Source organism: Emydura macquarii, unplaced genomic scaffold (assembly GCF_026122565.2).
Source record: "Emydura macquarii macquarii isolate MOO-44397 ecotype Brisbane River unplaced genomic scaffold, CSIRO-AGI_Emac_v2 contig_2897, whole genome shotgun sequence".
Lineage (NCBI taxonomy): Eukaryota > Metazoa > Chordata > Testudines > Chelidae > Emydura > Emydura macquarii.
Genome location: NW_027133034.1, coordinates 9215371 through 9233821, shown reverse-complemented (window position 1 = coordinate 9233821; position 18451 = coordinate 9215371). Strand labels below are relative to the sequence as shown.

The 18451-nt window shown below is 36.8% G+C and overlaps 1 protein-coding gene across 9 annotated transcripts in view; it reads left to right on the top strand.

The window, feature by feature from the left end:
• LOC137167232 (uncharacterized) overlaps positions 1-18451 on the top strand; it is a 97737-nt gene that overhangs the window by 2395 nt on the left and 76891 nt on the right. For 7 of the 9 annotated variants that reach the window (XR_010924061.1, XR_010924062.1, XM_067569313.1 and 4 more), the window contains exons 1-6: positions 488-3236; positions 3886-4000; positions 6108-6187; positions 12529-12654; positions 15261-15322; positions 15878-16028. Coding sequence is in view for 7 of the 9 variants with exons in the window: in XM_067569313.1 (XP_067425414.1) it covers positions 722-3236; positions 3886-4000; positions 6108-6187; positions 12529-12654; positions 15261-15322; positions 15878-16028 (3049 nt within the window). In the remaining 2 variants the exon portion in view is untranslated. Of the gene's footprint in view, positions 1-487; positions 3237-3885; positions 4001-6107; positions 6188-12528; positions 12655-15260; positions 15323-15877; positions 16029-18451 lie in introns of those variants that run through there. The other 2 variants (XM_067569310.1, XM_067569309.1) reach the window with 1 other exon arrangement.

Sequence of the window (18451 nt, the reverse complement as noted above, 5' to 3'; positions counted from 1 at the left end):
TCCTGAAATGACTCTGCAGAGATGATACTGTGAGTTCCATGTTTATCTTTCAGTTTCTTCATGTTAAATTTGATCAATTTCTTTTCCTGTCAAATCCAGAAACTCAGTCCCAGATTTGAAAGTCATGCCAGATTCTTTCCTTCTTGTGTATCAGTACTGGTAGCTCAAACGTAATTGAGGTGCATTATAGGTATAATTCAAGTGGAATGGTTATCCAATTCTTTACACCTATACACTCGTTATGGTATCAGAGTACTATATCTTGCATGTTATCATTTGTGCTGTTCTGTTAAATATGAAGCTCCTAGTTTTTTACCATTTATCATCACATATTCCTTCAGTTAAGCTCTAGCTAGAGGCCTTGTAGCAGGATGAGTATTTTGATGGTGTTGCTTTAGAAGATAATTGTGTTTTTAAACAACTGTCTGGCCTTAAAGTCAATAAGCTCATGCAGTTTTAAAACGTCTGAACTGAAGCCTTGATTCAGCAAGATACTTAAGATTGTGCCTAATTTTAAGCTCATGAGCCATTCCATTGAAGTGAATGGACTCCTCGCATGCTTAAAGTTAGACATATACCCAATATATGTTTGCTTAGCTGGGGCTAGAACTCTTACAGCCTGAGTCTGCACCCACTTAAGTTAATGGGTATTTTGCCATTGAAGTAATTGAATGTTTTCAGTTTCAGAAAGGAAAAGGAAAATTAGTTAAGCCAAACTGATATGCCCCCTGTATTGAATATATTCATGAAAAACCTCAGTTCATCTGTAAGAATTAGATTTGTACTTCTGCTCTTGCTGAAACATTTCATTTTTGTGTACATATACTTTTTCCAGATGGAACATTTATCTGAAAAGGCAGCTGAACGACTCCATGCTGAAATCATTAATGAAGCAGACACACCACGCACCTGCGATCTCAAGATCTTACGTGCCAAGCGCTTAGCGTACTATGGAAGAAATGGAGGAAGAAAGATTAGCTCTTGTGATACTGATAATAAACCAAGTTCATCAGCTTCCAGAGGAACAGTTTTACATTCTGTAGTGAGCACTAAGGAAGAAGAAAGTAAGACTTCCACATTAAGTGGCTCTGAGCAACCTAATGATGTTACAAATGGAAGGAAACTTTTAATTCAGAGATCATCTGGAGTAAAGCATCAAGAAAAAGAACATGAAACAATTATCATAAATCCAGAAACACATGGAAAATATGGGATCCAGACCTGTATTTCTGAATTAGATCATAGACTACTTGAGGATCAGACTGTTCCAGAGACACAAAAACTCCAGCATGTTATGAATTGGGCACAATTGTTCCTTAGTAAATCTCAGGAAGCAGCTCATATGCTGAAATTTTCACAGTTATCTCAAGGACTTATTTTGTCTCAAAGCAATGAAAGTGAAATAGCACTAAATAGTGGGAAGAAAGAAACCAGAAGCTCATATAGTTCTTTGTCACAATCAACAGATGATTTTAACCTCAATGCACATGCTAGTATTTGCAAGAGTTCCATCCTTTCTTCAATCTCTGAGGTTAATTTAGAGCATACAGAGAGGTGCATTTCTCTTGATCTTTTAAGAGGTAACACATTGTCCCCTGAAAACAAATGTTTCTCTAACATTCAGCCTAATAATGATCAGAGAATGACAATAATTAGGAGCAAGAGAGAAAGAAGGGATCCTGAGACCACCGTAGATATTTTGGGCCAATTTGCACTTGCTGATCAAACCCGCAACAGCAAAGAAAAAACAAATTTTCAAAATATAGATGAGAAAGATACGTGGTCAGAGAGACATAATGTCCAGCCACAACCTCAAATTGTGTGTAAAACTGATAATTGTTCAAGTATAATCACAGAAGTTCCACATGAAGATCCTAGTACTTATTTTTGGGCTCCCCTTGTTGACAGTTCAGATGAGGAATGTACAGACAGAATTGTGAAGACAAAGAGACCAAATAGGTCTGGGGCTGAGATTAAGGAGCACAAAAAATCTTCACACAACGTATTTTCATTTAAAGGAAAAAATATGAAATATTTGAGTTCTGCTGTGCTGGGAGGTAATATTGCCTGCAGGAGGAGGACTTTTAGCGATGGAAAATGGACAGTGGGAGAAAAGCACATATTAGAGAACAAAGGAAATTATAAACACAAGGATTTCAAGTTGACCTCAAAGGCTCATGGCTGCAATGAAGGCAAGGTTATTGCAGATAACATCAAGGGAGAGGCTGAAAATAGATGTATCCTTTTCTCTATTGAATCTGAGGCAAAAAATGATGTATTGGAAGATCTGGTGGTAGATTTTACACCTTTGAAGAGAGACACAGATCAGATAAATGAATCAAGATTCAAGAATGTGGAAGACACAGATTCCACTGTTGAAGTGAGAAAATGGATTGGAGAAGAGCAAATAGACAGTATCTTCAGTAGCATAAGTTTTGACAAGAATTTGGGAAATAACTACAAGAGAACCCAAAGGGAAATAGAGCTAAAATGTTCTAAGAAAGATTCAGCCATGCAAAGTAGTAATCCTTTGCTGAATTCTTTAGTGAATGCTCCAGAACACACTTTTAAAGTTTGCCCTGACTGTGCAAGTCTCAGTTATCCAGAAATGACTTGGTGCAATGGATGTGGCTGTGTTTTATTAGGTATTTTAACACAGTCTGATAAAGACAATATGGAACATAAATCCAAGATAATCCTAGGAGATGAGACTGACAAGCAGAAGAAGGTTTCCAGTCAAGTCATCACATTTTCACAAGTTCCAGAAAGCAGTTCAGAAGAATTCCGCAAATTAAGAGAAAGAAGTGATGATTGCCAAAAGTTATGCTGGGATGATAAACCACTGTTACATTCAGAACATATTAGTGTTTTGGATAAATATTATTTTTATTTGAATCAGTTAAACAAGGCCAGATGTCTTCATCCCAAAGAGGGAAAGCAGCCATTTTCTTCCCGAGAATTCAATGGAGTCTCTAAAGAGAAAAAGATTGCCAAACATCTTGAGGGTAAGGTGGTTGACCAAGAGGAGACTGAAGAAACTAACAGTGATTGTGGAGCTACTGAATTAAGCTCTGTTAGTGACATAAATGCTGATGTTATAGAACAAGAGAACAGTCATCTTGGAGAACAGGACACATCCGAAGGAGAACCTACTTCCAGAAATGTTTTTTTGAAACTTGTGGATAATCTTGAATTGAATAGTAAAACAAAGCAGAAAAAAATCCACGCTTCAGTAGGTAAAGAAATTTTCAACATTTGCTAAGTTATGCATTTTACGTAATTAAAAATACTGCTAATGACTATATTAAGAAGAAATTTGCTAATCCTCTGTTGTTGAATATATGTGTGATCCTGTTGTTTATTCTGCGATGATTGCATAATTATTCTTCTCTGACTGTCATAATTATTTATTTTGGGTGTTTATAGATAAATCTAAATTTTTTTATGGCCTCTGATATAATAATAATAATAATGGCCCAGCCTGATAAAGTAGCATTATTAATCTCTCCAATTCCTAATTCATTGCTAACTGAAATTGATTCATGTGTTTTGACATGCTTAGCTTTTGCATTAAAAAGAGCTGTCAAGTAATGACACATAACAGCTGTTTATCTAATTCATTGCTTTTATTAGCCCTTTTTATCACTTGCATGTAAATAAAACAGCTCTGATTAGGCTGTTCTTGGGACTCAATGAGTAAAGATAATGTATATTTTCTAGAAAATGTTTGTTGTGGAGTACAGTAGAATGTGGAGCTAGAATATTATACGTCGGTATCAGAATTTACTTAGAGTGAAGTAAGATTGCTCCCTATGAGTTTTAAAAAATCATAAATGCATTAAATGTAAATGTTTGGTAACATTTAGTGTTGTTACGTATTTTTAGATAGGAAACTCTCAGAAACCAAAAGCATTAGGACAAAAGTGACTGGTTCTAAGAGGTATTGGGAGAAATCCAGTATTGCCTGGGCATCTTACACACATGGAGAACTGAAGCCAAGGTTTGCTTATATTTCTTTCTAAATTACAATCCACTGAATGTCTAATAAATGCTCTAGTTAGGATGTTAATACTGACATTCTACACATCTACATCTTTAGTCTTATCAACCGCCCCAATTTTTTTCTAGATCTATAGTGTGTTGTTCTAAATTTACAATTTAATTTGAAACATTCTAGTTTTAAGTCAAATTAAGTTTGTCAGAACTGAGACATTAGACTGGCGAAGAATGAAAATCAAGATTTTTATTCTACAATACTAACTGCTTCTAAAACAAATTGGTCAGTGGGGATTGTCAAGGCAGCTGAGTGGGAAAGAACAAGTCTACTCCCCACTCTGTTAGTATCCTTTGGAGTCACAGTAAGGTCTGTGGCAAGACATTCGTCTATAGGTCTTCCCTCTTTCTTCCTGCCGGCTATTAGATTGTAAATGGTTAAAGAAAAGGGATGGAAAATACAAAACTGCAGTAGTAAGAGACCATAAAAATATCATTTCCCATAAGTAGAACATTATTTATTATGCCCTGATTATGCATTATACTAAGGCCCCTTTAAATCTGGCTGGCAGTGTAAAGGAGCTTAAAATGAGTTTAATACTGAGGGAGACTTTTGGTTCTCTGTTTCCGGATACTCTGCTTCTGTGTAGGCAGCTCAAAATTGCCTTGGTCTTTTTGTGATGCCATGTCACATTGTAGACTTATTAAAAGCGGACAAAAAAATTCAGACTCCTACATTACTTGGCATTACTTCCTTTTATATCGCTCTCTCCCATTCAATGTATGTTTCATACCATTTTACCCCGATATATTAATTTGTATGTTTCTGAGTTGAATCTTTTTTTAATTTGTTTTTTTTTTTGCCCACATTCTTAACCTTTCTTGAGAACTTGGTATAATTCCTCTGTCCTAACTGATGTTGACAACATTTCCTAATGTAATATCACCTATGAATTTTACGAACTTCAGTTTATTCCCTTTTCAGGATCATTAGAGAATATTTTAAATATGAAGGACAAAATACTGGATCCCTGCTGTTTCCCACTTGATACCTTTCTCCATTCAGTTAATTTGCTGTTTCTCTTTACCCTTTGTTTTTGTTCCTTCAGTCAGTTTTCATTCCAGACGATTTTCCTCTAAACCCAACCAAATTCAAATGAACTTTGTGTATAATATTTCACGAGAAAGTATATCAAATGCTTTATTAAAATCCATATTTTAATATGTATATTTATATTTCCTAATTGACTTCTAAATGAACATTAATGCTTTAAAACAGTATGGCTCTGTGTATTTTTTTCCCAGTTCATTAACAAGAGCAAGCAGTAATTTATACTAACATTGAAAGAACAAAGATTCAACAAGCTACTTGTAATATTATTCTATGTATATGTGTTAAGTTGCTCTACAGTAATTTAATGAGGAGAAATAATAATGTCTCCTGTTAAATTATGGCTAAAATTATCAGAGTCCATGTGCACACACATGAGAGGTGTGAACCTCTGAATCAAGCTGTCTGCCTTCATTTGCCAAGTTACCCAAAGGAAAGTTGTTATTCAAAGTGATCTGACTAATAATTTGTGAGGTAAATGTATGATAATGAAAGGAATGATTCCACATACGACCGAATTCAGATATTCCCCTAATAATACTTTAGTGGGAGGAATCCCCCTAAAGTTTTTTCTTTTTAAGAGCCACTAAAAAATTTCTAAACCCAGGCGAGTTAACTGAAAAATTTATTTTAGAACCTTCCTTGCATATATGTAATAGGTTTTGCAAACTTTTAAATTGATTCATAACATTTATCAGATGGCTATCACCAGGGTTCCATGTTCTTTGATATGACTCTGCAGCTTATATGTGGAGACAATAGATATTGGATATTTTTATATATTTATATATTTAAATAAATGTGTCTAATAAGTTTAATAAAACAGCAGTGGTATAATTTCAGTTACATATTTGTTTTCCATTTACCAGATGCTGTAGTGCCAAACCTACCCACTATATTTGTTAGTCCATACTATTAAATAACCTATAATTAGCCTCCTGATGATGGGCAAGTGGAAATAAAGAAATACACTGTTTCAACAATTTTTTTTTTCATCATCTAGATCACAGTGTGTACAAAGACCAGTTTCAGCTGATGTGGACAAGAAGATGGTCAATATATCGCAAAATATTCAGCCTTCAGGTATGTGAATTAATAACTAGTAAACTAAGGAACCAGATCTCTCAAACTAAATGTATTGCAGATTCTATAGGGAAGATATATCTACTATATGCCAAAGTAAACTAATATTTTAAATATAGTGAAAATATGTATTAGCAGTTTGATGCATATATAGAATGTAACTTTTGATACTGGAGAGGGAATTTAGCTGGACTCCAGAATCTGAACTTTCTTCTGAAATAGCACGTGTAATTGTATTCTCAGGGATCAAATCTAATTCTAATTTTTTATATTTTAATTAAAAACACGGATGAAAAGTGTGACTTTTCAATAAAAGAAGAAATGGACTGCTATTATGAGGGTTTAAAGAGGCTCCCTGCCATTTCCTTTTTCTCTGTCATCTTCTTCACTTCCTTGTGAGAAACGTGATGTGTTAGGGGGATTATAGTCACTAGGGCTGAAATTCTGTTATCCACCATGCCACTCACCAAAGCCCAAGTAAACAGGCTTTGCACAGGGAGGGCGAATATGGAGACTGAGACCCTGTCTACACTTACCTCCGAGATTCAGTGGCAGTCGGCGGGAGTTACACAAGCTATGCAAAAAAGCTATGCTTCTCTTATGTGCGCCATCTTCACTGCACTGTGTTCCCGTCGACGCAGCGCTACACCACTTGTGAAGATGGTCTTAGTACGTCGATTTCTGGATCGACTGAGCGGGTCTTCACTGACCGTTCAGTCGATCTAGAGAAATTGATCTGATGGTGGCGACTTTGCTGCCGTCAGTGTAGCTATAGCCTGAGAGAGATTAAATCCTCCCTTCTCCTTGGAGCACTTGCCCATCCAGCCTGTGTCTGTTACTATATCCTGTGGTCTGTTAGCAGACATAGCTTGCTACACCCTCGTGTAGGATTTGTGGCCACTGGGTCTGCACAAATAATGGACCCATTGGCCCCTACCACTTACCCAACTCTCTACAAGACTTTACCCTCCATACTTTACCTTCTATAGGGAGAGCCACCATAGAGCTTGGCTAAAGATTATGCAGGAGGCTGTAGCAGACACCAGGGATAGTTTTGATACATCCATGACCATATCTAGAGGCCCCCAGCTTATTCTTCTTTTTGCGATCACTCACACAGGGCTTTCCATGGTCCTGTATTAGGCATGAGGAGTTTCACCTTAGAAGAATAAGTTAAAAGGCAATTACAAATGTAGATAACTTACTTTACTACCATGCATGTCACTTATGCATTCATTCTCCCCATTTTGTCCATCTTCTTGGAGACACCTTCATTGGCATATAGCAAATGCTGTTGCTGAAGGCCCTATCCATGAATGAGCTGTGATTTGTTTGTGCTTTTGTTATTTTTATCCCATTTATCAGCGGCTCAATCAGTGCAAGGCTTTTATCCTGTACATCACTGAGATGAGTACAAATGAACAAAGAGTAAAAGCCAGAGCCTTGTCTGACTACTCTAGAAGAAAGACAGGAGGCTATGGATGTGCTTTAATTAGGCTGCAAGTTTATTCTCTTTAAAATATCTAGGAGTACCTGGCAATGAATTTTACATCATCATTTCCTTAATCATTCTACATAATCTGCAACCTGGTCCCAGCTGTCCCAATGCTGGTACCCCGCTCCCTCCTTTTGTCTGAGTAAAAAGGGGGCTCCAAAAGGAGGGCGTTGGCTCTCCATTGTATCAGACATAGGAGTCCCAACCTTCCCTTCCTCAGCTCCCTTAAGGGATGTTTACTTTCAAATCCTTTCCCAATCCATTTTATCTGATAACCATATCCCTTCCCTAAGGAGTACCTGCACAGGACATCTGCCATGGATTTTATGTACTAAGTTACAATGTTAGAACCTAACCCCCTGAGTCTCAGACATACCGTGGGGAAGGCAAACCTCCCTCCTCCTTGTCCTTCACCAATCTTACTGTAAGTGAAAAGATTCCTTCCCAGCCCCTAAGGAAAAAAGGGTGACTAGTGTGATGCCCAGAGTGAGTCATGAGGAAAACTGGTTCTTTTGCAAATTTCGTGGGCGGGAGGTACCCAGTCCACAAAACATAAGAGTGAGTTCTCTGGGGCTGGATGGGTTATAAATACCCCCCTCTCCACTCTTCTGGTGAGCAAGAAGGACAGCGATCGCTCTTATAGGTAACCTGTCCTTTTCAAGATTTACCTCTCTCCCAATTTTTGTGACATATTGAAACTTCAGCAATAATTATTTTATTTTTTTCTTCCAGGTCATTAATAAAAATGTTAAATAGCATAGGGCCAAGAACCGATCCCTGCAGGACTCCACTAGAAACAAATCTGTTCAATGAGTATTCTCTGTTAATAATTACAGTTTGAGGCATATCAATTAGCCAGTTTTTAATCCATTTAATATGTGCCAGGTTTATTTTTTATCTTTCTAGTTTTTTTAATCAGTGTCATGCGGTACCAAGTCAAATGCCTTACAGAAGTCTAAATATATTACATCAGCAGAGCTCCCTTTATTGAACAAACTTGTAATCTCATCAGAAAAAGATATCAAGTTAGTTTGACAGGATCTGCTTTCCATAAACCATGATTGGCATTAATTAATTCCATGATTGGCATTACAGATGTTCCATTATCTTGCCCAGATTGATGTCAGACTGACAGGCCTATAACTATGTAGATCAGCTCATTTATCCTTTTTATATATTGGCACATTAGCTTTCTTCCAGTCTTCTGGAACTTTCCCATGTTCCAAGATCTACTGAAAATCAGCATTAACGGTCCCGTGAACTCCTCAGCTAACTCCTTTAAAACTCTTGGATGCAAGTTATCCAGTCCTGTTTGTTTAAAAATGTCTAACTTCAGTAGCTGTTGTTTAACATTCTCCTGAAATACTAGTGGAATAGAAAAACTGTTATCACACGATAGGACTACATCATTTGGTATTTTCCCCCAAATACAGAACAGAAATATTTATAGAACACTTCTTTCCTGCTCCATTCTTGTAAACTTTCCCTCTCCTACCCCTCGGCCCCTGATGTAGGGTGAGGGTGAGCCCTTAAAGGGGCAATAACCCCTTTTTGTTTGACCCATTCACTGTGGTGAGCACATTTTCTGAAAATTTGAGTGTGTAGATTAGATTAGTCTTTGAGTTGATTGGACTGAATCACTTAGGACCTATGCATCATATAATGTCAGCTAACATTAACTATGGGAGCATTACTGAGTTAATATTTTATGTAGTAAGAATACTTAATTTCTTCACTCAGTTGAGGATATATATGCTTATTGGAGCAGCCAAGTGGCCTACTGTCAATACAGTAGAATCATAGAAGATTAGGGTTGGAAGGGACCTCAGGAGGTCATTTAGTCCAACCCCCTGATAAAGCAGGACCAATCCCAACTAAATCAATCAGTAAGGATCCTCAACCCTTGATCAGTATGGGCTAAGTGTCATGGTTTCTGTCTGCTCATACCTTTCGGTAGTCTGCTTTCACTAGAAGTTCATCACAAATTACATGTTGCATCTATTTTCTATAGTCTCTTGGTTATTATTAATTATAGATGTTGCTGTTTTAGTAGTGCTCTTCCAGGAGTAAGATGTTTGAATATTCACTGCAGTTATAGTCCTGAATCCCTTTTATAACCCTGAATACCTCAGTTTTCTATCTCTGAATAAAGTCTGTGGTGGGATGTAGAGCTGATCAGGAATTTTCCATCAAAATGAAATTCCCTGGAGCCCAATATTCCATAGACTGGGAATGAAATCCTGCCGCCATTGAAGTCAATGTCAAAGTGCCTATTAAGTTTAGTGGAGCCAGGATTTCACCCTGAGCATATAAATACATGAGAGGTCCATATGGTTCTGTGGAGGCAAAACACTCAGAGTAGAAGACTTATTGCTGGTATGTAACATTTTTCTGTTGGTAATTACATTGCTTCCACAGAGTCAGGAGTTTAGCTAGAAGGCATTCACTGAGGATGGGTCTGAGGAGCTTGTTCCATGGAAGTCTGGCTTAATGGAATTGTGTGTGCCCCTAAACTACTGCTTTGAAATGTTCTGCAGCTACGTGGCTAGACATCCAATTTCTACAGCAGGGCTCAGTGGATGCAGTGCACTCTGAAAATAAGTGTTTTTGTTAGTAAGCAACCTCTTTTTACATTATTTGATTTTCTACGGTAGGTGCTCATGAGCCTTCTATAATATAATAGTCTTACGTCATTTCTTATTATCTCAATAACTCAGTGAAAGACTTCACTGAGAAAATAATGCCCAGATTTATATGTTGTTAATCTTCTTTCCTGGTGTTCTGCTTGCATGCCTTTTGGTCTGCAGGAAAGCTGATTATGATAGACATGTTCCTATCAGTAAATATCTGCATAATGTTTGCTTTGGTACATCGCGTGCATAGCCTCATGATGAGTGCACAAATTAGACTTTCACTTTAGATGCGTTACATAACCTGGTATGGTGCCAGAAATCCATCCCAAATTAACAGTGCACATATGCTGGCGATATGCTAAAAACACTCACCCAGCCCATTTCTAAATAGCCCTCTGTATTTACTCAAAATATATCCCTACTGGAAATGTTGCAGGGTCATTAACGGATGAATGCTCAAGAAATTATATCAGTAGCCATCTTGCCTTATATAATTCATCATACAGCAATTCAGTAATAGCAGTTTCATAAAGAAGTACAATGGTGTCACTTTCGGTAGAGAATTTACAGATTTTATCAGGCCTAAAATTTAACTAGTCCATCTATGTTGTTTTTGTCTGTAGTATCTGGTTTCATATGGTGCTAGTCTTAATCTATATTTCTTGTGGCAGATATTTAAATTTGACTTCTTCCTTCCCTGGCAAATCATAACCCAAGATGTACAACATACTAATAACTCTTTCATTTAGTTAAGGTGATAGAAGAGTAAACTGACAGGTTTGGGATCAAAAGTTCTCATATTTTCTCATTTTTGTTTGCCATTCTCCCACATCCTGTTTTTAGTAGCTGTCTAGCTATGTATTTCTACTGTGCCTACCATCTAGATATTTTTAATCTGCTGAAGTATCTGGGCAAAGACTAGAGACGGTTACTCTGTAGTCACGCACTCATTCACTAGGAAGATGGGTGCAACTGAGAACTTAGATGGAGAGAGATTATTTGTCTCTTCTCTTTCCATTAATTTGCATCATTTTCAATGCTTTTGGAGAAGATATCTGTGGATGAAGAAAGTTGTCTGGCCAAGTTGAGGCTATTTTATTGGGGGATAGCCTGTGCAAAGAGATGTGCCTTGCATTGTGATATATGGTCTTGAGTCAGCATGGTTCAATTCAGTAAGACTATTTGTTTCCTTAAAATTAGGCATGTGTGTAAGTATCTTGCTTAATCAAGATCTAATGGAATTGAGGCATAGACTCATCCTCACTTCTGGTGGAAGGGAGTGACGCAATCCAGAGCACATGTTTTCTCCCTCTGAGGTCCACCAAAGGCACCCGCTCTAGGCTCCCAGCTCCTCAGCTGTCACGTCTCTCTCCCTTCTGACCATGGTTTTCCAGGCTGCCCAGATCCCTGTCTACACTTTGATATTCCAAGTAAATCAGAATGTCTAAACAGGTCAGGTCTTCACTTTGCTTTCCCTTCAGAAGACTATGAACAACATAAATGCCAATAGTTATGAGTTATCACACAGCTAGTTAGCTGTAAGCAAGCACATTTATTCTTAAGGTGAAAGCATTACAGAGAAAACATATTGAAACAATAAAGAACGTACAGCTTACTAGAGATCACAAAGGCTGTGGTGGGAGTCAGACCCCACATAAGTTTTTTTTTCTGTGGTTATGAGTTTGTAACAGCCTTAGCTCAGAACAAGCACACACATGAATAGATCAGTCTTTCCTGTATACATCTTGGGCCTTTGATATTGACCTCATGTGACAGGTACTCAGGGGACAAAGGCCCACTCCTCAGAGCATAGTTTAAAAAGGCTGGATTTTTGCATAACCTGCTATGGAGAATTTGCATTCCCCACCCCCCAGATATTTCCCAGGAAATCCACTTCATGCATATTGTCCTAAGAAATCATTCTTGTCGGCCACATTGTTCAGTGTAGTCCTTTGATCATCTAGGCCTACAATAATACATAACCTTTGTGTTTAAGAAAATGGACTCTGAAGACACTTAAATGTAATAAAGTTTTTCAAGGATATTGCAAGAAATTGCCATATCTGTCACAGGGAGTTCCACCGCAGAATTTTGCCCTGTAGCTGTAGCATCCCTGTGGCATGCAGAGTACTAGGACTGGTGGATTTGATGATCTAACAGTTAATTTCTACCTCTAACTTCCATATATTATCAAAACTTCCTCCTTTGTGTAGATTGTGTCAATTCCAGACAGATGAAAGCACATCCTGTCCCCAAACCTACCACATCTGCAAAAGCTCAGCAGAAACCACCTGATCATCAAGCCACATCAGTAGCTTTTGTGAAGAGCACTAATGCTTGTAAGTAAAATCTGTGTGCACGTGTTGTTAAGCATGTTAACCATCCATAAAGCTTGTATTAGGATATGCACAGGAATGATGTGTATTGTTTTGCATAGTTTTGTTTTCATGTACTCAGTATGTGCCTATTAACAACTTTTGACCTTCCTTCCCATTTACCTACCTTCCTTTTGCATTCTCCATGTGCTTCCTCTGTCCTGGGATCTAAACCTGAGTGATAGTCAGCAGTAGCTTCAAGTGTCAATATAAACTGTATCAATACAGATTAGAAAAATTGAAAGTAATTTGAATTAAAACAACAGTAGGGAAGAACAAATATATTTTTAAAATTACCCCCCCTCCCCCCAACTGTATTTTCTAAGTCTATTACTTCCTCAGTTTTCTTTTGTCCTATGTAATCTGTGTATGTTCTCTGATCAAATCTAGTGTGAGGACTGATTCTGGGAGGTACCAAATGCCTTTTGAGAAATGCTGAGAGCCCTTAACTATCATTGCAGTCCCTATTTTATGAAAATGCTGAGATCTTTAATAACCAGAAATAGTCAGGACTTTGGGTTTGTATCTCATCTGAAAGACATAACTTCTAGCTCACAAGGTTTCCTTACACGGTGCTTGGGTATTGGAACAATCCTGATTTAGATGGGGAATGAAACCTTCTAAATTGCCAGTACCACTTCCTGCGACTCCTTTGACTTTCCTTGGAGGCCTCCAATAAATATTGACAGGCCTGACTCTGCCATGTAAGATCTAATAACCTCAGAGCCTGATATAACATGGTTTTGGTACATCCTAAATGAAAGAAATGATTTTGGAAATTCAAGGTAGAAATCAGTGTCTTGCTGTGGATAAGTAGGTCACTTTCCTTTAAAAACAAGTGGTCACTCTTCAGAGACTCATTCCAAGACAATGGCTTTAATAAACACCTTTTAAAATATTTTATAAAAATAAGCCCCCAAACCCAAACAAAACATTAGAATGAATTTACTGGCTATACAAAGAGCATTTTTCAGGAGTATAAAAATGTTTTCCTTAGCCTAACAGTGTGGACTACAACTGAAGGCCAGTGAAATGTAAATAGCTCAGTCAAGATATCCATAAAACTGAACAAGATCCATGCAAATAGAACAGAAATATCCTGGGGGTATTTATGGTTTCACAGATTCTGACTGAAAAATTGAGAGTAAGAGAGTTTCCTGTGGTAATCCAAAGTAGCAGAGAAAATTGCATGTTTTGGTGAATGTTCTTTCTGCTGTGAACATTATTTAACAAACAGAGCAATAATCTGTGCAAATGATTATAAGGACTGGTTTTAGTGAAGTATTTTTGTTTGATTTTCAGTCAGTTGAGAATATCTGAATAAATCAAATCTGTTTTGTCTACACCTAATGCCTCAGGGGTAGTTCCTTTCAGTTCCTGATCAGCCAAAAAAAGAGTCTGCTCTCAGAAAATCTATCCCAGGTTATTACATTGAGTGCAGTGAATGATGGGACAAGAATTTGGGAATTTATTCAGTGCTATGTGAGTGCTCATTTAGTGTAGATATGATCAATAAAGCTGTGTCTTGCAACTCGCTATTGAGCATCAGGGCCTTGAATTAAGATGCTCCCTAATAGCCAGTATACGTAACTATTTATGCATTGGTTGATTACATAACTATTTATATAACTTGTGTCTATAATGGAAATATAGTGGACATTTGTGCTCTTAATATTCTCTTGAAATGAATACTTGCAATTATAGTTCATCTGAATCTTTCTCTGATGTTGTCTTCCATGTACAAAGATCATCAATGTGTCTGTTCCAGCAGTGGCATTAGAGTGTTGGTATTTCCAAAAGACATTGATAATGTATCTAGGGTGGTGTATGACATTGTAGCCAAATGCATATTTTAAAAGGCTTTCTAGTGTGTGGCCTTTGGATATATTGGATATATCAGATATATTAGAGATGGAAAAGTCCTGTTAAAGCCATGTAATCTATCCTCCTATTAATATGGGATTATTATTTTCTAGTGCTGTATTTAGGTGAGTTTTAGAGAGTAAGCACCAGCATTTTCTTCCTGGCCTTCACCAAAATCTCTTTTTTTCACCTGTAAAATTGTCATCATAGTTATTTATACCTGCTTTAACGTAACTTGGATGTCTAAATACCTAATTGCTCCTGCAGGTCAGGTACTCAGACATCCATCTGACAATGATTGTGCTGAAATAATTACACAAACAAATAATTATGGCACAAAATTCTGCCTGCAACTACTTGCCCCCACAGTTTGCAGTCATAAAAAGGGAGGCCAGCTTTTGAAAATCTGGTGCTGCCAACAAGATACTGATACCTAGAACCCCCAAGTAAACTTTTCTGTATGCAGCTGCTGCTTTTGTTTGTTTAATTTGCATTAAAAGCAATTGAGGAGAATCCTGCCCTGACAAGAGGTAAACCAAACACCTTAACAGATCTTTTTCATCTCTAATTTCTATAATTCTGATTATTTATAGTTTTCCCAAATGGAAATACTGCTTCATCTTTTTCTCATATGTTGCTCTCTACTACCAAACAAATAGACTTTTCATGTAGCTCTGGGATTCCAGAATAATCTCTCTTTCACTCAGGGACTGACTCCAAACACCCTTGCAAAAGTACATTTCAAGGATTTGAGGAAACAGTAAATTGGGTAAGTGCCTACCTCAGCTGCTTAGCTGTATATTAAACATGCTGGTGTTGCAGAAATTTGAAGTATCTTTTTTTATACTAACCACAAATCCAGTCTTTACAAACAAAAGGATCTTGTCTGCCCAAAATATTCCACCTTCTGGAGTAGACCTTAATAACCAAGAGCCAAATTCATCAAAGCAATAACTGCTGTATGTGTTTATTTACTTTTTTAGTAAAGTTTGTAGTACTTTATTTAATCTGGTCATTTGATTCTCTATTTTCTAATTGGAACAAATTTCTGTTAATGGTGTGTCTGCTCTATGAATAGCAAACTGGTATTTTAGTAGCTATATTTTCTATGAAAAGAGAGCTGGAGAGCTTTTATGAGACTCTTTAAAATTAAATTGATAGATAATGAAAAGACACTATTTATTCTGCACAAAATTTGTTCTTTTTGGTGTTCAGATGGAGACATTTATTTGGCATGGACTGGAATTAGCTATTCCCTAGAAACTGCATTGTGTTTGTTTGCTATTCCTTGTAATTGCATGTTGCTTTGATTTTTTTTTTCCAGGATAGTAAAGGTGAAAATGACCTCTCAATGTGGCTGCTTCTTCCTGATGAATTGTGGCTATACATCTTCTCACTGTTTTCCCATAAAGAGCTTTCTCACGTTGCCCAAGTCTGCCACCGTTTCCACCAACTTGTGAGGGATGAGTCTTTTTGTAAGTACATTGAAATACTTAACTAGTAATGGTCAGTAAGTAGAAAGAAAGGAAGATCCTCTAAGGTAACTAACAATGTCAATATAAAGGAAATCTCTAGTGTAATATCAAAAATATCCTAACATTCAGATCCTGCTCCCATAGAAGGCAATAGCAGCAGAAATGGGTTCTTAATTACTGTGTCTAACTATATAGAAGAGTAAATCACTAAAAATGTTTTTAAAAGTGTCTAAAATAAAATAAAAATGAATAATTGCCAATCAGTTTGGAAGGTGACTGTTTCCTACACAGCTGAATTGAAAGAAATGGCTTCAGAGTTTGAAAATATTGTGTCCTATCTGAAGCTTGATGTGCTACCTTGCAATCAATGTAAATTTACAAGTGCGAAGAAAATTGTGAAGGCACTGGAAATTAGGAAGCTTCGGAGTTATAAATTAAGATCTATAATTGAAAAGAAAGTGGTTGATTTAACAATGATTAAATCAAATAAGTTAAACAAATAATTAGAATTGATTTAAATTACTTTTGAATGGTGCAGTTGGTACAATTGGTACAATCCTACTGTACTTTGAATTACATTGAATCTTTGCTTTGAAGTGTCATCAAAATGGCATCTCTTCTTGAGAGAGCACAGACGCATTCACTGAATATGTATACTGGAATTAGAGATGGATACTGAACCAAAACCTTGAATTGGAAGAACACAAACAAGTTCTGATCCAGATCTAAACTTTGTGGCCCAGTCCCATTGCTAACTAGAAATAGGTATAATGTTCCTGAGAGCTGTTGTGCATATTCCTTTTTAAAATACGAAAGCAAATAAGTGTCATAATTAAGGCTGCAAACCATTTTCTTGCTAACACAGCATTTTCAAAGGCCATAACTTACTAAATCATTCAGCTTTGGGGCATACATTTTCCATGTCTGATCTCTGCACAGAGGTGAATATTTTGAAAAGTTGGAGCAAAATGATGTTTTGACCTTTCAGTTATGAAAAGGAGAAAAGAAAAATATATTTCTTGTTTATTACTGTGACTTGCATGAGTTTGAAATAACTCAAACCAGCTGAATCTTACATATGGCGTTTGGCATGTGACTAGTACTTAATGTTTACTATCTATTCTGCTAAATTTAAAAAATATAGTACAAAAGTGACAAAATGGTGAACATCTGAAAATTCTCCCTCATATAAATACTGCAGAAATATCATTTTATTTTAAGGCACAATGTTAATTCCTGGAAGTGCTTCACATTCTTGTAGCACTATTTATAGATAAGTTCCAGCTCTCATTATCTTTGCATTGACTTCAAGGAGAGCTGGATCAGCCCCTATCTGCATGATGGGATGCTTAGTCCAATGAACTGCTTCAAACTAGCCAGAATCTTACAAGTTGGTATTGAGGTTGGAGGGGCGAAAAAAGCAGCATGGGTTTTCTGCGCTGACTTATTCAACCTTGTAGATGGAACAAGTTGTGCAGGGTTTGTGCATGGAATGTAAGGGCCTAAATGTTTAAATGGTAAGCAGCTATCTTAGAACGTTTACACGGATTAATAATTAAAGGAATTTTTACTTCCCTAGTTTGTGCTGAAGGAGACTGGTGGAGGTAATCTGTTTTTGCCAAAGCTCTCCCTTTCTCTCTCTGCTGTTCAGCGCTGGTAAAAAACAGGTGCAGATGGACTTCAGCTGGTTCCTATACTACTAAAATAGGAACAAGTCTTCACTGGCTCTGTTTGTGAAGATGTGCTAATTTTTGAGCAACTTTCTTCTCTTTATTATGTTTACATGGATAGAGGCCAAAACAAAAATTAGACATAATGTTCATTTGGAAGAGGAGAAGGGCAAAGACCTTTTTTCTGTGCCCTTACTTGAACTTGGTGGTGAAAGTGTAATTATGATTTTATTTGTGATGTGTAATTATGGCCTCACCTGTGTGTTTGTACCAATTATCCCTTTTATTTTAGTAGTTTGTGTGCAGAATACACCATATATCATATAAAAGAGACTTTTGACATGCTCTGCTTTGATTTTGGAAATCTGAATTCAGACTAGGCCTTTCAGAAGTTCTTAACCTCTGCGGAAAAGATAATATCATTCCATAATTCCATTTGGAACTTCTCAAAGCAAAGGAGTAACTGTAATGTTACTGGACAGACTGGTCAGTAAAAAACATGAGGGGGAATTTTTCAGTTTCACAAAATTTTGTAATTCAGGTCAGTGATAGAATGGGATGAGAACGTTGTATGATATGCTTAAAAACAGCAACAAAAATTATTACTGTTGTATTTTAACAAACATTTTAAAATGTTTGGAAAAGTTACAACAAAAAAGAATAAAAAAGGCAAAGATTTTCCAAAACTGCATTATGCCTGATGTCAGCATCTTTATAATTTATTTTAATCCTCTCACTTAAAAATGACATTAG